This window comes from Pteronotus mesoamericanus, unplaced genomic scaffold (assembly GCF_021234165.1).
Source record: "Pteronotus mesoamericanus isolate MK-2021 breed Mesoamerican mustached bat unplaced genomic scaffold, CSHL_Meso_final contig_303, whole genome shotgun sequence".
NCBI classification, from domain to species: Eukaryota; Metazoa; Chordata; class Mammalia; order Chiroptera; family Mormoopidae; genus Pteronotus; species Pteronotus mesoamericanus.
In genome coordinates, this window is record NW_026555130.1 from 302,265 (window position 1) to 324,628 (window position 22,364).

The 22,364-nt window shown below is 41.4% G+C and overlaps 1 protein-coding gene across 1 annotated transcript in view; it reads right to left on the minus strand.

Annotated features, from left to right (window-relative positions):
• Positions 1–357: 357 nt before the first annotated feature.
• The window catches only part of LYST (lysosomal trafficking regulator), a 131,282-nt gene continuing 109,275 nt past the window's right edge, over positions 358–22,364 (minus strand). The window contains exons 46-53 of the mRNA XM_054575499.1: positions 21,157–21,346; positions 17,808–17,944; positions 15,109–15,207; positions 9,221–9,360; positions 8,877–8,974; positions 3,685–3,841; positions 3,203–3,274; positions 358–2,330 (exon numbers count right to left, since the gene is read on the minus strand). Of these exons, the coding sequence (XP_054431474.1) occupies positions 2,192–2,330; positions 3,203–3,274; positions 3,685–3,841; positions 8,877–8,974; positions 9,221–9,360; positions 15,109–15,207; positions 17,808–17,944; positions 21,157–21,346 (1,032 nt within the window). The 3' untranslated portion in view covers positions 358–2,191. The remainder of the gene's footprint in view (positions 2,331–3,202; positions 3,275–3,684; positions 3,842–8,876; positions 8,975–9,220; positions 9,361–15,108; positions 15,208–17,807; positions 17,945–21,156; positions 21,347–22,364) is intronic.

A 22,364-nucleotide genomic window follows, 5' to 3' on the forward strand; every position in this document is an offset into this window, starting at 1 on the left:
AGGTTCCTTCATAAGCCTACAACCCCCAGGAGTGCAGGGAACACCTGTATCCTCAGCACACAGTAGGGGCTCCATACAGATCTGCAGGTGGCAGATGTTCTTCTCTTTAAAAGGAGTGGTTTCGCCATGGGCCTGACTGAAGTCCATTTAAGGGTAGTAAAGTTTGAAATATAAAATTTCTCACAAAGACCAAAATTAAGAAATGAAAACTATCCTTTCATAGTGACAAACTCATAGAGGAGCTAAACAGAGTACTTATGTGTGTTATAAGAAAGCCATCAATATGAGATCTGGTCATAATGTTTAGATTGTATAAAGAATAAGTCTTCAAATTTATGAAATTTATTCCCAGCCCGAAGTGGCAGTGTATACAAAGGGAAGAGCTTGTGGTAATTTACAGAAATGTTTGCTACAACATGCACATCATGAGGTGTTTCAAACATATACATATTAAGTTTCATGCTGAATAAATAATCCCCCCAAATTAATTTGTATTTTTACATAAAAATATAATATTGCACTCTAAACAAGACCAGTTGTTTTGCATATTTCCTCTTTAGATAAATGATGAAATTCAGCCTTAAAAAAAAAAAAAGACTGAGTAGCAACACTATTCTAAGGGGACTAATTTGAGGTTCTCAGTAGAAAAATTAAAGCTAGACAATAGCTGCAATTTTTTTTTAACAAAGCAAATCACTTCAACGTGAACAGGAATAATGTCATCTCTGCACCCGTCTGGACCTCAGCGCTCACAACTGGTCTGTGTGAACATGATCGAAATGCAGCCTGTGTGGCGTTCTGACGCGCGTCCGGGCTTCAGGTCACAATCACCCACGGCCACTTGCTGCTGCTTGTGTTGATCTTGATGCAGAGACTTGGAATTTGTTGTTTTATACAGTTTTTAAGTACAGTGTTTTAGAAAGTTTGGAAGTTATAAAAGTAGTTCTGTAAACACCATGTGAGTCAAAGTTCCATAATAAGCATGCCAGTCATTCTCAGGCAAGAACACGTGTTTTAATCCCATGGTAACATGTCACTCAGTTTAATTAGCAGTGTCTTCAAAGCCAATAAAGCAGCACCCATGTAGAAATACAGCCGTAACCTCATGGTAGAGACCACTCCAAGACTTTCAGGAATTCTGTCCTGAGGGTCGCGAGTTTGCTGTGGTATACAGTTAGATGCTTCCATTGTTCTTCAAACTCTCAGGCGGTACAGGTGAGTGGAAGAACCAGAGTGGAAACTGTTTCCTAAACGAATTATTCTGCCTCATGTTTAAAACAAAGTGGGTGGTCACCTCTTCTTTTGGGAAAGAAACATCTTCCTGTGCATCAGTTAAAATGCCTCGCCTGGACTGGATTATCACCACTGGGCAGACGCCCTGCCGGCGGAGGCTTTCTGCTGCGACCGGCTAGGCTCTGCGTGCTCTGTACAGGGCAGGCATTCAGAGGGTTCTCATGGGTTTAAATCTTAGTGACTCCACTATGGGGAGTTGGTATCTAGTGTTATGGGTTTTAAGTGGGCTGTTTATGAAGACACGCAACGTGTCTGAAGTCAGAGATGCCCCGCTCTTATTTGTGGCTGTCAAAAAGTTCTGGTTCTCCTCAGAGCTAAGAAGGCAACTGGCAGAAACTGCGTTTTAATATTGAGATTCACTAGCAGTCTTATTCAGTCTGCGGACACTCCACAAAATGGTGCAGAGGTGCTTACAGACCAATGCACTTCTCCAGGAAAGCCATCATCGGGCCCTGGATTCTTTAGCCTTTCCTTTTTCGGGGTGGGGGGTTGTCTTGGCATAAAACCTTCTAAATATAATTTTTAGAGTTTTATAAACAATTCACTAACCAATTTAAATTCTATTGGCCCTTTTGGAATAATAGAAAAAGGGGTGACCCCGACCTTTTCTTTAGCGTACCCCTGTAGAAAGAACTCTATGATTTTCAGTTGCTACGAAGGACCTCCGCCCTTCTGGTCAGTGCACGCCGCCACAGCCCTCCAGACTGCCACTAACTTAGACCGAAACTTCCTCCCGGGGCCCTGGGAGGCTGCAGAGTTTTGTGCCAATGAATAGCTTTTATAATTATTTGGGAGGTTTGTTTGGTCATCCATTTCTTCAGGTTCAACCTCCTAAAACGGGTGAGGTCACAAACCTAGCATGGAGTTCATGTGCTCAGAGAACACACAGCTCTCGCCTTCAGCCGGCTGCATAGCTGCTCAGGAAGGAGTAGAACATGGGCTGCTTCAGGCGCTGCTGGTCCTTTCGACACCAGGCAATCACGGTCCCTTCACTGTTAGCTGTGTACAGATGGTGGCCGTCACAGGAAAATGTGAGGCTGTAAAAAAGGAAAAAATCCCATTTGTACAGCATGTCTCTTAAAATTGTATTAGCCTACTGGTGATCGTATAGGGATTGGTGTGAAGAGGTTACAGTGTCTTTATTGGAGCAGAGGGACCCGAAATGACTGCCTGCAGCCCACTGGCTTCGACTGTGATTCTCACATAGGCAGTGGCTCTGCTGCCACGTTTGGGATGCTCCTTATAACCAGGTGACACAGAACAGTATCAGCAGCCCAGAGACCAGTACGTGTCATTCCTTCCTTTCTTATTTTCTTGTTCCTTCTCATTTATCCTTTGTTACTTAAACAACTACTTCAGTATAGGAAACTAAAAAATGTAACAGTACTATATTTTTTCTTTACAGAAATAAATAATTACAGAGATATTTTATTTCCTTGAAAGGGAAAAGGGTAAAAATATAACAAATTATTAATTTAGGTTCATAAACTTTAAATTTAGCATTTTAAAAATAAAGTAGAATCTGAATCCCTTATGTCCGCTCCAGTTTTTAAAGTCAACTTTGTTAATGGAGGAGAGGACAGCTGAGTGTTTATCAGTCTTGCCAAGCGCACTCCTGCAGCTCCCAATCACCATGATGGTGTCTTCAACAGGGAAGGACACAAATATCCCCTCTACAGTTCAAGAGGCCTTCCCTGGGCACCGCCCCAGTGCGCCAGCCTGTTACACTCAGTTCCTCACTCGGACTTTTAGCTCCACAAGGACGACTGTGCCACTGGGTCCTAGACAACCTGGTGCTTGATAAATGCGGCCACTTACAAGACGCTCATCATAGGTCCGAGTGCTTTAATCTCTCTCTGAGAAGAACGGTTACAAAGTGTATTATGAAGAATGGGGGTGGTGGGCTTACCTTACAATTGGCTGATTTGATTTAGGAAACGTGATTTCCCGCACAGGCTTTAGGTCCCATGTACTCCATAACCTAGAGATGAAAATAGTTGCCATCTAATTATGCAAACTACATTTCCTTCATCAAGAAAACCTACATACTTGCTCATTTGTTAAAAAACATCTAGAAGGGAACACAATAAACAGTTAATAGCAGTTACTTCTGGGAAGTTTGCAGGGGTGGGTATGGGAGTAAGAAAACCTAACTGGATATATTTTTGTATTGTTAATCTTTAACTGTTAACAAACAATATAAAATTTCACAATGGCACTAAAGCCATCTTTATTGCTTCTACATAAAACAGGAATAACTGAAGAACTTATATTGTAAGGTGACTCTTAAATTCTAGTGGTTCAATATTAATCTTCCTATATGTTAACAACTCATTTTTGAACTGCAGGTCCTTGTGAACAAAAGCAGACAGAGATCTGGGAGCATCTCACCGCACGACCCCGTTTTCCAGGCCCCCCGCAATCACGTTGACAGAGACACCCTCCGGCTGGTTGGAAAAGGCCACGGAACAGATGATCTCCCTGCAGTGCACGTGTCCCACGAGGTCCCCGTTCACCGTCCACAGTCTGAGGTCGCTACCTCCGCCAGCTGGAACACCAAACCAGTGCGGTCACCAGGGGGGCAGCTCCCGCCCTCCACCCTGGGCTCTGGGCATAGCCTGGGGCCAAGCGCACGTTAGTGATGAGGCTGGCAGGCAACTCCCAAGTGCAGAATGAACAAATGAAATCACTACACTGTAAGTCACAGGAAGCTCTGCGTCTTTCTAGACACAATAACCAGTAAAAAAAGGAAAAAAAAAATTGCCATTGAGAGCAGTGAGGTAAATTAATCATGAATCATAATATTTCAACACATGAACTGCCAAATCTGAATCTGAAAGTACCCAGAAAGCTAAACAATCTTCAAAAGGAGAAAATATTCTGTGAAATCTATAAGTGACTTGTATGACATCTGAAGAAAAAAAAAGTTACCTGGGTAAAAACTAATTCTTAAAAAAAAAAATTCTTTAGAATGTCTAAGATTGTCTTATAAATCAATGCCTTATTAAGCTAATTTTCTTCTTTTCACAGACACTGACTAACCGAACTTTCTATGGTTTTCCATGGGCTGGAGGAGGCAGTATTGCGGCCATTCTCTGTGAACAGGCTTTTGCTGCCTTCCTTGGAGACACATTCAAAGGCTGACAGGGAGAAGAGGGCGCAACAAAGTTTGGAGGCCATCATGTCGTGATACTACAGTTGATTTTATTTCTCAATTATAACTAACATAAAGGCAGAGGATTTATGTCTCTCCTTCATTAAGGCAATGAAAAGATTTCATATTTTATAGCAAAGAAACAAATACTGGAAATACTTCTTTATTTACAGATATGCTAAAGACCTTCAAATATCACGATCCAAAATACCTAGTGTGTTGCACATTATTCACAGTAGCTGAAAGGTGGAAACAACCCAAATGTCCATCAATAGACAATTGAATAAACAAATGTGGTCTATCTGTGCCAGCAATTTTCAACCTTTTCCTCTCATTGCACACATCAACTAATTACTAAAATTCTGCTGCACACCAAAAAATATATTTTGCCAATGTGACAAAAAAAATAGGTATAATTTTGATTTATAAAAAAATAAAATTACCTTTTTGCTCCGTATTGATGTTTTTAAAAAAATCAGGTGCCTATGCTTTGTATATAGGGATTTCCGTTACTAAGAATTAACTAATCAGACACAACCTTATTATATGACATGACCAATAAGATGCAACTCTGTTATATGACCTATATATTTATGATTTAAGACAGGCCATTCACACTGGATGGCTATTGTTGTGTTGGCTGTTGTCATTTTTTTTTATTTGACAACCAAAGGGAAAAGACGTCAGTGCCCCTGACTAAATAGTCAGATATTTCATGTTTTAAACATTCTTGTGGCATACTGGTAGAAAATCATTGATCTATACAATGGAGTAATATTCAACCATAAAAAGTAATGAATCCCTGACTGGTGTGGCTCAGTAGGTTGGGCATCATCCCACAAACTGAAAGGTCGCTGGTTCGATTCCTGGTCAGGGCACGTGCCTGGGTTGTAGGCCAGGTCCCCAGTTGAGGGAGTGCAAGAGGCAACCTATCAATGTTTCTCTCACATATCAATGTTTCTCTCCCTCACTTCCCCTTTCTCTAAAAATAAATAAAATCTTTTTTAAAAAGTAGTGAAGCTCTGACACATGCTAGCTACAACATGGATGAACCTTGAAAACATTATACTAATTAAAATAAGCCATACATAAAAAGACAAATGTTGTATGCTTCCATGGCTGGAAAATATCTAGAGCAGGCAAATTCAGAGAGACAGAAGTAGGACCGAGGTTCTTAGGAGCTGTGGGGGAGGGAGGAATGGGAAGTTACAGCGTTTCTGTTTGCAGTGATGAAAAAGTTTTTGAAGTAGTGGTGATGGTTGCACAACATTGTGACTGTAATGGTGCCACTCAATCATGTACTTTTAAATGATTTAAATGGCAACTTTTCTGTTAACTGTATTCTAACATGCACACACACACAAACACTCAAATTTTAAAATATCCAATGTTCTACTCAGACTTCTGATTGTAAACTATTGATTAGGAGATTATCTAAATAAAGCATCAAGATGTAGGAGATGATAAACTCATCTTTCCCACAAGTAGATTACATTTTACTTTTTCTTTTGAATTTAATATCTGATAAAAGATAAAAAAAACCCTATGTGTACTAGTGAGGTTAGAGGGCATATTAAAGTCATTGACTACATGTCTATAAAAGTTGATACAGGGTTTGGTCCCTGTAATCCCCGGCTATGGCATGGCTAGTCCTTCAAAACAAAAGCGTAAACGTGTCTTGGGCTCTCTGAGCACAGAATGGAACTTAACTGGCAAAGAATTACCACCGCAGATCACCCAGCAACTTAGGTCACAAAACCAAGTAAGTATTCATCTAGGGTTGCAAAAGTCAAAAATATCAAGGCCCTTATCCAGCACTAGGTTGCTTTCATGTACAATTTAGCACATCAACTAAAAGTCAGAGAATTGGGCTTTGCTGGAAAAACTTTATTCTTCCTATGCATCATCACTGAAATTAAAATAAATTGGAGAACCATCATCTACCCTGAATCTTAGGATATTATATTCACTTAATAATGACACTATAACACATAACCAGGCTATGAATCCTATTTAAAAGGCATAGATTTTGATCCAGTGATAGAATGATTTAAAAAAAAAATACAGAAACCATTTAGTATAGTATCTACATAGTTTGAGAAAATTTCACATCTTACCACTATGAAAATGACATCCGATAATAAGCACTGTGGAATTATCAGGAAGAATGAGCTACTGTAACCTCAGCCCCGATACAGAAGTTTTTGAGAAGATAGTATGCATGTTTGTAGATATGTACACATGTATACACACAAAACATACATGCATAACATACATATATTTATAATTTTGATTTTAAAGTTACTTGGATGGTATTCACTAAAGGGTTAAGACTTTCTGTAGACTAATAACTTTCTTCCCTTCTTGGTCTATAAGAATAGGAAGATGAACTTTAGTCTGAGTCACCAAACATAAATTTGGTCCCTTTTTAAAAAAATCATTATTTTGTTATGCTCTCTATATACCAAATGTTCTTTATGACTTCTCCCTAATATGTACCAAAAAACCTTTAAAAAGTTGAGAAGGCCTTTTTCTTCAAATTAGGAAAAAAGTTCTACCATTATCACACTATGTGCTGCCTAGGGACACCTGCAAACCTGCGAGTGAGTTGGTAACTGCAGCAAAAGTAATTTTGCCTCTTGTTCCCATATGACTAGCTGATATAATAGCACAGAAATAAATCACTACTGGCAGCAGGAAAGTAATTAACTTTAGAGAATTCAGCTCCCTCAGGACTAGTCCTAACTTCCAAATGTTGCCAAACAAGAAAATAGAGACCTCTATATAAATAATCATTATGTTATTCCCCCAGATTTCCTCTTGATGTAATACGCCAAGAGTGGCTATCGTACAAGTCAAGGAAGAACAATGGGCAAGGTCATCAGTCATCTGCCCGCACTCATGTTTACCATGTCAGCTGTTTAAGAGTCTTCCCCTCAGCTGTGCTGCTTAGCAAATAAAACTGTTTTCATGGCATTATTTGATGAATGGGACTAAGATAGGAAAATCACATCTGAAATCTTTAACATGGCTAAAGACATTACTTTCCTTGAATGTAAGAATGAATGAACATTTTGTAAAAACAGTAAAACTCCAAGAGATGTTTGTGGTAGGAAGAAATAGGTTTTTCTCCTAGGTTGCCGGCACAGAGCTCCTGAAACCGTGGTAATTTACTGTCTTTTGATGCTCCTGGGAGGGGGCAGGGAAGAGACTAGTTTCAGGATGGGGGCTGGTCCCCAGAAAACCCAACCATGGGATTAGAGAGGGTTAGGACACACAGCACCTCCCCACTTCCTGGGAGGCAAGAGGACCTGGAGATTGAGCTCAACTACCAACGGCCAGTGATATAATCAACTATGCCTACCTGATGAAACCTCAGAGAACACCCTAAACAGGGGTAGGAGAGCTTCCGACTTGGAGAACACACTGTCGTGCCAGGAGGTGCTACCCTCTGACTCCATGTGGACAAACCGTCTGGATTTCACTCTAGGTCCCTCTTCACCTGGCTGTTCATATGTCTGTCCTTGATAATAAACTGTAGTAGTGACTCTAGTGTTTTACTGATTTCCATGAGTCCTTCCAGTGAGACTCTGAACCTGGTGGGGGGGTCTCGGGACTGACTCCCTAATTTGCCAACCTCAGTAGCTGGTAAGAACTAAGCTGCACGGCTGGACACCCAGTGGTGTCACGGAACTGGAGGACTGTTTGGTGTCGGGAAAGACAACGTGCATTTGGTTTAAAAAAAAAAAAATGCAAGCAAAGGCTAGAGAACTACCCACTACAGATGTGTTAAAGATATTCTATACAGAGTGGACAGAAAGAAACAGTTTTTCAAAGGATGCTTTCAATTTTAAGATCCTGAGGAATAGAAATGCAAATAGAAAATTTAGGAATTTTCCAAATGTTTTCTGCTGCATCAAGTTTTCTAATATGTATACATGAAAAAACAAAAACCAAAAACAAGACCTTTAACTTTGTCATGTAAGTTTCATGTGAAATTATACCTCCATTTGCTACTCTGTGTCACTGTTCTCTCTGGCCTGGAAGACACACATTCAAAGCCAAAGCTGACCGACCGCCTGCTGATGCTTTTTATTTCAGGAGGAAGATAATGAAGTTAGTAGTTAAAAAGCAGAAGAAAAAAGGACAGAAGAACAAAACGCAAGAAAATTCAGATAATTACCTAACAATAATTACATATGCTCAAATACAATATTAAATATATCAGAAAAAGAGTTAAATTAGGACAATACTAACTTCTGTATCAGCTGATGCCTAAATTGATGACTCACTTCTGAGCCTGGCTGGATTTCAGTACAGTGCTATTAACAAAGTGGTTGGATCTGGAAGGGCCTGCGAGATGTATCCAACAACGTAACTATGATGTCACCTTAGCAACGGCCTTGTGCGTGGTTTGGGGCTGGCTTACCTGAATCACACACTGTGGCAATGTCACCTGTCGTCTCACTAGCAGAGACGGCTGTGACAGGGCTTTTGTGTCCTGCCAGAGTCTGTACGTAGCACAACCTGAAAGACCAAAGACATGACTTTGCAAATAATCATGAAATACAATTATATTGTCTTATTTAGGTAGCTACTATTTGTAAGGCATTTCCTAACTGACCTTTTGATTTCAAAGATTACAAAGGTAAAGTTTGTACTGCAGGCTTTAAATTATTGTGATGTAAAGATGTTATTTTTGTGCACCTGTCATGCAGCAAGAGCCAGAACGTCAGTTGAGTCAGCTGTGCTGGAGCGGGAGACCCTCCGTACCTGTTCAAGTCCCAGATGATGCAGGTCCCGTCTCTGCTCACACTTATCAGGATACTGTACGGCTTGCAGACAAACAGGCTAGTGACCTCCTCGGTGTGCCCATAGAGATGTACCTGGGACTCCATCTCTATCTCTGAAGGCTGAAACTCAAAATTAAGGAAAGCATAAGATAAAAGCAATGACAAAAGTATCCTTGTATTTACCTAAAAAACAACTGAAGTGACTCAAATATTTGCAAACATTTGATTTTTCAATCAAATTCAGTTCAATGTTTTCTAAAAAGTAAAACTAAACATTAAAAACATTTTTTATTGCCCTGACTGGCATGGTTCAGTGGGTTGGGCATTGTCACACAAACTGAAAACTCGCTGGTTCAATTCCCGGTCAGGGAATATGCCTGGGTTGCAGATCAGGTCCCCGGTTGAGGACGAGCGACAGGCAGACAATTGATGTTTCTCTCACATCAACGTTTTTATCCCTCCCTTTTGCCCTCCCTTCCCCTCTCTCAGAAAAATGGTAAGTAAAATCTTTAAAATTTTTTTCATAAATATGTTTATTTTGTATATTCTTGTTCAGTCTTTGTCCAAATACACATTTTTATAGTTGTAAAAACTGCCATACGAAGAATTTTCTATTTTATATTTTACACAATCTCCAATAAGCATTTTCCATTTTTGAAATTGTCTTCAAAATAATTTTAATAGTGTTATAACTAATATTCTATATAGTTAGTATCCTATAATTTACTTGAATATCCTTTATTGATAGACATTTACAATTATTTATAATTTTAAAAAGTTATAGATTCCATAATTAAATTCTTCATGTATAATAGTTGTATTTCCCCTCTGAATTATTTCTTTAGAATAAATTTCCAGCCCTGGCTAGGTAGCTCAATTGGCTGGAGCATTGTCCCATGCACCAAAACGTTGCAGATGCCTTGGTTGCGGATTTGATCCCTGGTCAGGGCATGTATGGGAGGCAACCTATCAATGTTTCTCTTTCTCTCTCTCCTCACCCCCACTTCCTTCTTCTCTCTCTAAAATCCTGGGGTGAGAATTTTTTGAAAAATTTTTTAAATTTATATTTCATATACACACACCGATGTATATACAAATATATGCGTGTCTGTATTTTTTTCATCTCCCTGACCATGAATAATATTTATGGAGTAAACACAACCTGGGGTCCCTATAGTGGTTTTTGATAACTTTATAGATTTTACATTTTAAAATGATTCTGAGAGTTAGTGTTACTAGATGGTTCCCTGGTGGATAAGAAAATAATTTCTATGGGTGGAACAGGAATCTTGTGCTGGCTACTTCTTTTTAAAATTCTTCTCGAATGACATAATGCTACCTTGGATAAGCTGCATATACATTCTTCTCTCCCCACCAGTTTAGAGAATAGAAACATAGATGTTCATTTATATGAAGATGAGGTGGCCACACTATTAGAGAAAAAATAACTCAAGAGCAACTGTTTTAAAATCAGTTATCACTTTTGGAAAATATTCTTCCCTAATATGTAAATGGCTTACAGATAACAATTCCTTATAACAAGTCCACTGATTCACCATTACCTAGGATGCATTTTACAAGACTACCTTGGGAGGTTCAACAGACAGGTAAAATGCTCAAAGTTAGATGTGCTTCATGAGTGAGCTCAGGAGGGTATTCCATAAGATCCCCTTGCAAGTATTTTCAAATAACAATTATTTTGGTCAAATCCTGCATGGCACGCGGGGCACCTGTCTTTTGTGAGTGCTGAAGCCAACACGAATAAGAGTACAGCGCTTTGAGAGGCCTGGCATGCAGTTGGGTGGGAGAAAGGACCTAGTGAACAAGAGGCGCCTCCCAGCAACTCACAGGCACAGGGTCACAGGGCAGTGTTAGGGGTGCCAGGCTGGTGAGGTGGTCCCTGGGTAAAAGCAAGAGTCACATCTACAAAAATCCGAGCAATGTGCCATCAGGTCCAACAATGATAAAAGCACACCATTAAGATGCATTGCTGGACATAGTTTCAATAGTAACTATTAATCTCATGATTTGATTACCTACTACTAATAATACTTAGGAGAACAAGAAAAGCCTTGAAAGTAAACTGAAGAACCTCCGGGAAAATATATAACTGAGAAAAGATAAGCAATATGAGACAAGCCTACAGTAACTTCCAGATTAGAAGAAGACTATGTTTTGCTTGTTCAAATTATAATAGTGACACCCTTGGCTTGCCATAGTCAAAGCTATGCTGTGCACAGTCACTCCTATACTGACAACTTTATCCTTTTAAAACCTATCTACATACTGCTTAGTGTAGAATTAAAAATTTAAATTATATGGAGAATGGGCTTCTGGCCAAATGTAGGTGTAGGTAGATACACTTTGCCTTCTTGCACAAGATAAGAAGGACAACAAAAAATTTAAAAACAAAAATGAACAAGAACTGCCAGAAAATGGAACTGTAAGGAAGTCTGACAATCAGGTCGCTAAAGAAGAAACATTCATCCAGACCAGAGGAGGGAAGGAGACGGGCAGCCGGGGTGGAGAGGACACACAGCAAGGCGGTGGCTGGCAGACCAGGTGGTCCCTCACTTGTGTGCAGGAAAACCAGGAGAGACAGCTGGGAAGCGAGACAGACTGTACAACCCAGGGTTCCAGTGTGGGAAACTAAAGCCTCAAAACTTCTGGCTGTGAAAACCTGTGGGGTTGCGGTGCTGGGAGAAGCTCCTAGCCTCACAGGAGAGTCCGCTGAAGGGACCCAGAGAGTCCTAGAATGTACAAAAGCCCACTCACCTGGGAATCAGCAGCAGAAGGGCCTAATTTGCTTGTGGGTAGCAGGGGATGTGACTAAAAGCTGGTGGAGAGCCGAGCCAGTGGCATTGTTCCCACTTGGACCCCTCCCCAACACACAGCATCACAACACAGAGACCTGGGTTGCCCTGCCCTGGTGAATACCTAAGGCTCCACCCTTTTCAATGTAACCGGTGCGCTGAGACAAAGAAATATGGCCCAAATGAAAGAACAGATCAAAGCTCCAAAAATGGAACTAAGCATTGAAGCAATAGCCAATCGGTCAGATGCACAGTTCAAAACACTGGTAATCAGGATCCTCACAGAAATGGTTAAGTATGGTCGCAAAATGGAGGAAAAAGTGAAGGCTATGCAAAGTGAAATAAAGAAAAATATCCAGGGAACCAACAATAAAGGGAAGGAAACCGGGACTCAAATCAACAATTTGAAGCAGAAGGAAGAGATAAACATTCAACCAGAACAGACTGAAGAAGCAAGAATTCAAAAAAATGAGGAGAGGCTGCAGAACATTTGGGACAACTTTAAATGGTCCAAAATCTGAATCATAGGGGTGCCAGAAGGAGAAGAGGAAGAGCAAGAAATTTATTTGAAAAAATAATGGAGAATTTCCCCAATCTGGTAAAGGAAATAGACCTCCAGAAAGTCCAGAAAACTCAGAGAATCCCAAAGAACTTGGACTCAAGGAAGCACACACCAAGGCACATCATAATTGCATTATGCAAGATTAAAGATAAGGAGAGAATCTTAAAAGCAGCAAGAGAAAAGGAGCAAGTTACCTACAAAGGAGTTCCTGTAAGACTATCAGCTGATTTTCAAAAAGAAACGTTGCAGGCAAGGAGGGGATGGAAAGAAATATTTGAAGTCATGGAAGACAAGGACCTACATCCAAGATTACTCTCTCCAGCAGAGCTATCATTTAGAATGGAAGGGCAGATATAGTGCTTCCCAGATAAGGTCAACTTAGAGGAGTTCATCATCACCAACCCTTTATTGTACGAAATGTTAAAGGGACTTATCTAAGAAAAAGATAAAAAACTACGAATAGTAAAAGGACAACAAACTCACAACTATCAACAATGAACCTAAAAAAAACCCCCCAAAACATAAATTAACTAAGCAAACAACTAAAACAGGAACAGAATCAGAAATGGAGATCAGGGAGGGGGAAGAATGGGGGAAAAGGTACAGGGAATAAGAAGCATAACTGGTAGGTACAGAATAGACAGGGAGAGGTTAAGAATAATATAGGAAATGGAGAAGCCAAAGAACTTATACGTACGACCCATGGACATGAACTAAGACGGTGGAGGCGGGGGGAACGCTGGTGGGAGGAGGGGTGCAAGGTGCAAGGGAATAAACGGGAGAAAAAAATGGGACAAATGTAATCGCATAATCAATAAAATATATTAAAAACTAATAAATAAATAAATTATAGTGAGAATGGAAGTAAGAAAAACCTTATAAGAACAAGGCTGTTCAAAGTGTTGGGCAAAGCAGGAGGAAAGGAAAAAACCGCCAACGAAGCTGGTTTTTAAGTGGGTTCTGTGAAGCTCTCTGAGTTCACGAGCAGTAGGCTGCTCCGGCGGCACTGATCGGAATGTATTCAGGGGAAAAGGGAACAGAGGCTGAGCTCAGAAGGTAGAAGCCAATGGCAGCAGTGACCATCAGCAATTTTATAAAAGGAATATCCATTTCAGGCCTTTGGGAGAAAAAGAGGAGATGTCCGGCAGCGAAGGCATTTCCCTGCCCAGGTTCCTCAGCGTTCTCTTTTCATGGCATTGCGCCCCCTCAGCCCCTTCCCTGCCCTGTCTTGGCCGCCATCCCAGCATGGAGACGTCTCCAGTGCCCCAGATCACCAAGCCTTTGCTTCCACGTGGCCGGCTGCCTGTGAACCCTTTCCTCTTCACTCCTCCTAGTGACATGATCCTTTAGACTCCAGCTCAGTGTCACTTCTCAGGCTCCCTGACATCTGGCCGGTGCCTCTTCTGTGCCCTTCAGACCGGGGGAGAATCTTTCCTGAGCACACACTTCTCTGTCCTGACTTCTCTGTCCTGCTAACATCTGCCCTCGCCTGTCTCTGGCCAGCGTCACTGCAGTGGCCTCTGACTGGTGTCCTTGCTTGCCTTACACCCCCGGTTCTCCTTGTGGGTTCCACAGCAGTCTTCCTAAAGTTCTGATTGGATCATCACTCTCCTGCTTAAAACATTTTAATGGCTCCTTAGGCTATGTGGCAGAAACAATATTACGGTCACAGTTATACTCCAAGGATCACGGCACAGAACTTTAACAAGGGTTTAGAGAGGAATAGTCTTGGACAGGAAAGTTAGAGGAACCTAAGTGTTACCCTATACTAGGAATACAGGTTTCACCTGCTAAAACATAGTAATATAGTGGAGAAAGTTGTAATGGGAAAAAGTCCCACAGAAAGTTCTAAATCAGAAGATAATTACTGAGTTATCACCCTGAACTTGCCACATATCCTCAACACAACCACAAACAGTTGATTCAAGAAAGGAACAATAGTAAACTATAATGCGTCTTTGTTTTAGAATGTACTCAAGCCCTAGAGCTTCAGTAAATGGCTGAAAAAATTTCTTCTAGTAAGTGGTAGCAGTCAAGACAGGCTGTGTGGATTTTGTCATTTAATTCACCAGGAGGGTATAGCAGTGTTGGCTGTTAGGGATTCTAAGTTTTAAATGTTACAGAGTCTTGAGGTTTATGCCGAAATACTCAAGTTGACACTGAGAATATGGGCAACCAAGCATCAGGCTGTGAAAATATCTAAATACAAAACAAATCATAACTCAAAACACTGTCTGTGACACCAAACAATAAGACCCTCACAATTATTTTCAACATTTCTTTTGTGATCCTAATAAGCCTAAAACTAAAGTTAGATATATGACCTTTTACATTTTAAGAGCTTATGTAAAGAAAAGATTAAAACTATAAAAATTAAGTACAAAAGTTTTGAGTTAATCATATGTAAAATGAGTCCCAGTGCACAAAGCTTCCTTCCCCTCACTGGCGCGAAGACCCCGGTGCCCCCAGGGCCCCGGCGCCCGGCCTGCCTACCGAGCCGCTGGCCAGCCTGTTGGCGTAGGCTGTGATGACGCCGCACCTGCTCCCAGTGAACAGCTGGCAACTGTCAGGCACCCACGCACAGCTAGTCACCTTTGGAAAAGGACAAATCAAAGACTCACGTTACAAAGCATCAGAAATACTAATTTTCTGACAACGATTTAAAAAATATATGATCACAGAATTTGAGGTTAACATTTTACTTGAAATGATTACAATGGTGCAAAGATAGAAAAACAGTATTCTGTAACTGTTTCCAAGTTCAAATGCATTACAATGTAACATTTATGATTTTACAGTTTTCTGTACAAACATGCACAGCTGTGTGTTCCTCAGAAATTTAAACAAAATGATCCAAGATTGACTAGATCCAAGGTTCAGTGTGTGTGATGTGCGTTTATTTCACATATTTACTTATTTTTACTTTTAGTTATATTTTTTCTGGTTTTGTGGGGAAACAGCACATACAAACAGAGGTATTGCTTCTAGCAGTTTTAAAGATTGTTAAATAGGAGACTGATGTGGAGACAAAAATCTGGGCTTACCCCTTTCGGTTATGGGGTGGGCTGACCACGGACTGAAGGTGACACATCTCCCGCGTCCCCTCTCCCCCTGCTGACAACACCCTCACAAGTCATTAAGGAGATGGTGGTCACCAGCCACAGACCACACCCCCTCCGCTCCTGTGTGCCTCACACTGTCCCTGCGTCTTCTCTCGATTTCACAGAGGGAGCCCTGTCCACCTCGCCCCCACGTGCCTTGGAACCCTTGTCACCTCTTAGAATTTCAAACTGCCTTTTGCTGGCATCTTTCCCAAGACCTACAAGTGTGTTCAAGTGTCTGCCACCTTAAAAAATGACTTGCTTTGATCATGGCTCTTCTTAACAACATAAATCATCACAGTCCATTGGATCCAATTTTATCTTTGAGTTTCTTTCTTGAATAGTTCTAACTATTTGTAATGATTGAACTTCGTAACTTTGTTCTCAGAGGGCTTTCAAAAAACAAAGAGAACACGTACTTTTTTATATATAGAATAAAAATTCCATCTTGCAATTACCATATGGCTCTACTCAAATCTTTTATAAACCTAAGTTATATTACAGGATTTTAATAATCTTGTTTTTCTTCTCTCTTGAAACATTGTGCTATTTCATCATTCTAGGAATTAGTTCATCCCATCAATTATTCCTAACTTTGCTAAAACAAAACAGAAAAAAGCAGGAAATGGAAGAGTGATGGGTCTCCCAGAGGATAATGCAATCTGTGAAATAAATTGTCTTATTTTGGTTTCTTAATGCATTGTACAAAGAATGTTGCCATCTTTCAAGAAAGCATAAAAGGAGATTGGAGACACCATTTCTGAAGTCTGCTTTTAGCTTTCATTGAACACAATTGGAAATAAAGAATTTTCCATTTTCTACCAATAATAGACAAGAGAAAAAGAATATGTTCACAGTTATGAAATCAATCAGGAGATGAAGACAAAGAGACAGCAGGACTCTAATCCCTACTCAAGATGATGAAGTTGGTCAGTGTGTGAGTCAACCATACATTTCTAAGGACGAAAATGAAGTGCAGTACTCTCATCTGGCTAGTTACTTGAGGGAAGTACTTTTATCACACAGTGTCTTCCTAAAAGAACCTGAACCATCCTGCTTTGCCAAAAGGACTTACAACAATATTCTGTTAATCTTTAATGAGGTTGGTGTGCCAAACTTTACATGATAGAAATAACTTTGCAATGCTTACATTCTTATTAAAATGTCTAACAAGTCTGTTTTTCACTGTCTTTTATTCTTACTTTTGTTGACTGGTAAGCCAAATAACAAAAGGTGAACGTGACATTTTCTTTTCAGGTATAGTAAGGGTTAGGTAAACAAGTCATTGCTCTCCTTTCTTTACTGCCAAAAATTCCCCTGAAGCAACTTACTCCATTTCAGACCGCTCAGGGAATGGGCATAACTGACTGGACAAACCAACAGGCAGCAGGCGCAGGCGATGGAAGTCCAAACGGTAAGAGAGCGTCCCATGGGAGGACAGTCAAAGAAAGAAGGTTTCACATACAATTTAGGAAGTTGTGGCAGTACTGCGCATGTATACACATGTATGTTATATGGTTTTATAATTTCCAAAGTAACTTACAAAAGTTGGAAACATTTTTACAACAGCTCTAAGAGCAGGCAGTGGAAGTACATCATCCTGGTTTTAAAGAGGAGGAAAGCAGCTCAGGTTTGGGAGGGTGAAGTTACTTGGCAAAGGTGACACAGTAAATAATGAAGCTGGACACTAACTCAGGCCCCGGGGCTTTCGTTAGACCCAATGCTCTCTCTGCTGCTCGTGATGCCTCATACCCGGCCCATCTTAGGGAAAACCAGGTACAGAAGATGACAGAGGGGCAGGAGGCAGGCGAACCCTGAGGAGAAAGCAGTGTTGATTTTGTTCAAACATGGTGCCATGAGCTGACAGCTGAGAGTCTTACACTGACTCGACGAACTGCAGGTAGGAGACTAATCTGGGGACATAGGCAGAGTAGCAGGGGCTAGGACGTCAGTAAACAAGGTGCATGTCTAGCCCCACCAGCTTCTCGATAGGACTAAATCACTGAATCCCAAACACTGGCTATCAGTCTGACTCCTAGTTAAAGCACTGTATTTAATTATTGTTATAAAGTATTGCATAAAGAAGTTTACCTGATACTGTTGTGAGCTTTGTATAAAGTTTATTGGAGGCTCGCTTTGCTTACTCTTCAACCTTAAAATGTTGTCAGCGTACCCCCAGCTCAGGATGGCTGACCACTGGATGTCTGTGCTGTTCATGCTTCTCACGCCTGGAGAGAAGGAGAGATGGCTCGTCAGACTGCCCCCGCCAGCGGGGGTCCCTGGCAGCGCCCCCCAGCGGCAGGGTGAGGCTGAACACAGCGGCACTTGGGCACAAAGTCATTTTTACATCCTTAAGACAGACTGATTTATGTGAGCTTTATCCTTTTAATGCTGATGGGATTCTTTTCCATTCATGTTAAGAAGCTTTTATAAAAGACGATAATAGTCAAGCTTACACTCTTCATATTCTGCAAGTTTTTGAAAATAAATATGAACCAGGTGTTGTGTGAATAACTCCCTAGATGACCCCTGTAGCAGTGACATCGCCCTGAGGAGGGACAGGAGCCCTGCTAACTTCAGGAGTGCACGCGAGACCTTCGGTAAATGAGGTTCTGCTCTTTTTTCCTCCTCTCTTTTTTTATTTTTTAAAGATTTTATTTATTTTTAGAGAGAGGAGAAAGGAGGAAGAGAGGGAGAGAAACATCAGTGTGTGGTTGCCTCTTGTGTGCCCTCTCCTGGGGACCTGGCCCGGAACCCCTGTGTGCCTCTTGTGTGCCCTGACTGGGAATCGAACTGGGGACCCTCTGGTTCGCAGGCCGGCACCCAATCCACTGAGTCCCACCAGCCGGGGCTTGCGCTCTTTCTTTTTAACCTAGTTTTATGTCCTTTTGAGATAAAGATTTGGACATTTCAATGTTCCTTTTCAGCACTATTCATAATCCATGCTTTGCTGGAATCCTGAATGTACCTGTGGCAGCAGAAATGCTATGATGGGCGCTGCCCTGACACTTGGATGCTTTAAGCTCCTTAAGGAGAGAATGTGCATGGTGCCTGGCATATAAAGCAATAAAACGAATATTTGTTAAATGAATCAACAGCACATTGAAAATGTAATTCACCGATTTTTTTTGTTTTGTTAGTTATAATACCAAATGTTGACATCAGTTTTGCAATAAAGGAATTGGGAAACATTAAATATAAGCTCCTCTAAAGCTGCAGGGAAAGGAGCCGTGTTTCACGGCACCCAGGACCTCTCCTATGCTACCAGAACGTCTGGCAAGTGGCAGGTGCTCGATGGACCGAGTATACTTAATAACTCTTCCCAGTTTCTCACTCCAGTAATATAAAATGCACCATCTCTTTTTCCTTTTTTTAAAAACGAAAAATACACTTCTCTTTTTCCTGTTAGAACAGTGGATTGTAAATAGAAGTTTGCAAGAAAATTGCTTTTTCAGCATACATAGACTTGGGCCCAAGCCCTGGAGATTCTGACACAGTGTGTCTCAAGTGGGACCCAAACTAATACATTTTGAAAAAAATCACCTCAGGCAATTCTAAGGCACAGTCAATTCCCAAGTAACTGGCCTACCATTAAAACCATCCCAGTTCAGTTGTTACATTGACCATCCACATATAACTAAGCAAACCTACACAGTCAATTGAAATGACACTGCTCAACACTTTGCAGCTGCTAACACATGACTCACATTCCACCGGCTTTGTCCAAGGCTTCAGGGGAATGGCCAGATGGACTGCTGTGCGCTGGGTGCAGCCACGAGTGGCCACGTGGACCCTGGCCCCAGGTGCTCGCAGTTCTAGGGACATTTACTGAGCACTCAGAATGAGCCAGGCCTGTGCTAATCATTTCCTACACTATTTCACTTAAATCCTCAGAGTAAAGTACCCTGTGAGGTACATCCTTTTGTTATTCCCTTTTCATCGATCAAAAGCCAGGATCTGGAAGGCATGAGGAATTTTCTCAAGGTCACACAGCATTGAGTAGCAAACTTTGGCCCTCCTAAGTCCACTTCCCTGGACACACCTAGATTCTGGCAAACCCCAAATTCATTCTGCAAGGAAATAGTGTAATCTGAATGAACCCGGATATTAATAAGGGCACACTGAGGGCTGTGACTGCAGTGGTGCAAATTATATTTGCTGACAATTATATAGGCTGACAAATATTTAACATATTTAAATCCTATAATGCTAAGTGCTAATATCAACATGTTCTCTTCTGCTCAACAGACATGTACCTCAATCCACTCTAAGTAATTTTTTAAAGGTAAATTGTTCACACATTTTAGTACGTTTAAGTATTACCAGTGGTAAATTACTTGTGACACACTGAACAACTAAGTGCAGCATGTTAGTGAGAATAAATCACTGACCTCAAAATAATTACAGTTAAACAGATTTATCCTAGCCTACTAATTCATGAACGTTAGATGAGGTGGTGTGCAGGCTCTTTAGATTTACAACTATAAAGGCGACCACTCATTTCATGACAGAATTAAGAGAGACACTGAAAGACCTGTGGCTGGGCCAGTCTTAAACATGTCCTTCACGTGATGGATGACCAGCAGGGGACCCGGCGCCCCGGGATGCAGGGCTATGTGCGGTGGGAGGCCGTAAGGACCCCGAGGAGCACAGTGCATACACAGCAATGTTAAATGCTAATGTGACTGCTTGAGTGGCATCCAACCCAGGCCACACACTGGTGTCCAGGCAAAACTGCATGGACCTGATGTGAACAGACGGGCGAGCACCCCTCGCCATCCACTTCAGGGCCCAAAGCCCATGCCTCGCAGCTCGGGGGCACTCCCCTGCCCTTAGAGAGGTGGCTACTTGGGAAGGCTGAGGGATGACTTGAGTGGGAATGCCCCCGTGTTCCCGGGTCTAGGTGATATTAAGGAATGTGAAGAGGGCCTCCGGTGTCCAGCACTTGAAAGAGTGTGACTTTCAGTGAGTCGGTGCCTCGGGAGGGAGGAAGGTCTGCCTTCCAGGCACACGTGCTTTTAAACCTCTTTCCAAGGCTCTCTTGACTTCCTTGCTTTGTTTGGTTTGACTCCAATGACTGTATCGTCTGAGGATGAGGTTTGCTGGTCAAACAAGTCTATCTATTCTGGGATTCAAGAGCCTCAAACTGAACATTTCCACCCAGTTATCCATTGGTAATGCTTTCATCTTGTAAGAACCATCTATTCTTGTCCCTTTCAATCTCCTCCTGTCATTTCCAATGACACTGCATTTAATACCCATTTTTTTAAATGTATTATGTTTTAATTCCTACTTTGTACTACATAACCACAAATATGAGCAGTTTTCCCCAAAGACTCAAAAAACTTAGGAAAAAAAATCCAAAACAGCAGCACAGATGATAGGGAAACACTCAGGTCTCATGAAAGATACAGGAATGACTTTCACTGTTTTATTTTACCTTGTTCTTTGCTGTACGTCATCAGGAGGCAGAAGTTTCGGGACAAGCCACAGATGGCTCTGGTGGGCAGAGCCTGCAGGGACGCCAGCCTCTCTCCATGGGGCTGGCTGAAGCAGACCACAGGCATGGCGGCACTCGGAGAGCCCACGTACTCCCCCCACTTCAGGCCTTTTATCCATGACAAAGGACTCTAAAACCAAAGTAAAAAGCATGTTTTTTTAAAAGGTAGTAAATATAGAATTACTTCTAATTTAAGTCCTAAACACAGTAAGAGAAAGTGACCTGACTATAAGCCCATCATGGGCAAGACTTTGTACTTTTTTACTTCCCCCATGCTTAGCACACAGGGCTGAAGAAGACAAAAGCTCGCCCTGTGGAGCTGCCTTCTGGAGGCATGGGGGCTGACAGGCACATGAAGAGATATGTGTCTGGTGGTGGAAGTGCTGTGGGGAAAACACAGATGGGGGTGAGGCCTGAGGGTGACGGGGCTGCTGCTTCCCATGTGGTGGTCAGGGAAGACTCTCTGAGGAGGTGACATCTGAGCAGGGACCCAAATTAAGTGAGGGAGCAAGCTGGGGCTGTATCTGGGGACAGGTCATTCCCCATGGAGGGGGCAGTCAATGTGAAGGTCCAGCGGTGAGAGTGAGGACGGTTGGCACCATGTCCCCAGTGAGAGCCACACACTGTGTACGGCCTGTCTGCATACACTACTTACTTCACAGAGTTAACTAGCAGTAAGTACTAGTAAATTAAATGGCATTGGTTACTTTTTACGGATGTACCATTAAATTATTTTGCCATGTTAATGTAATAGATTCTAGTTTAAAAGAATAACCTTAGCAATGACAATGACCAAAATAACTTGTGAGGCTTCAAAATCTTCTGAGTTACATTGACAAGTAAACACAAAACAGAAAACACAGCTGTCAACTATGAAACACAACACTGGGGATGTGGTTTTAGCAAAACAGCATTGTCTATCACACTGATATTTTAAATTAGAATATTACTGGTTGTATAAATTTTGTTTGCATTGACATGAGCTATGAGAATGAAAAATTCCATTTAGTGCTCTATTTGTGTTCTATCTTTGGTGTATTTAAGTAATATTAAAGAAACAATTGGGAGGAATTAAGATAGCGGAGGAGTGCGTGGAAGTCACACTGACCTCCTCCCAGGCCCAACCTGGAATTACAACTAAATTGTGG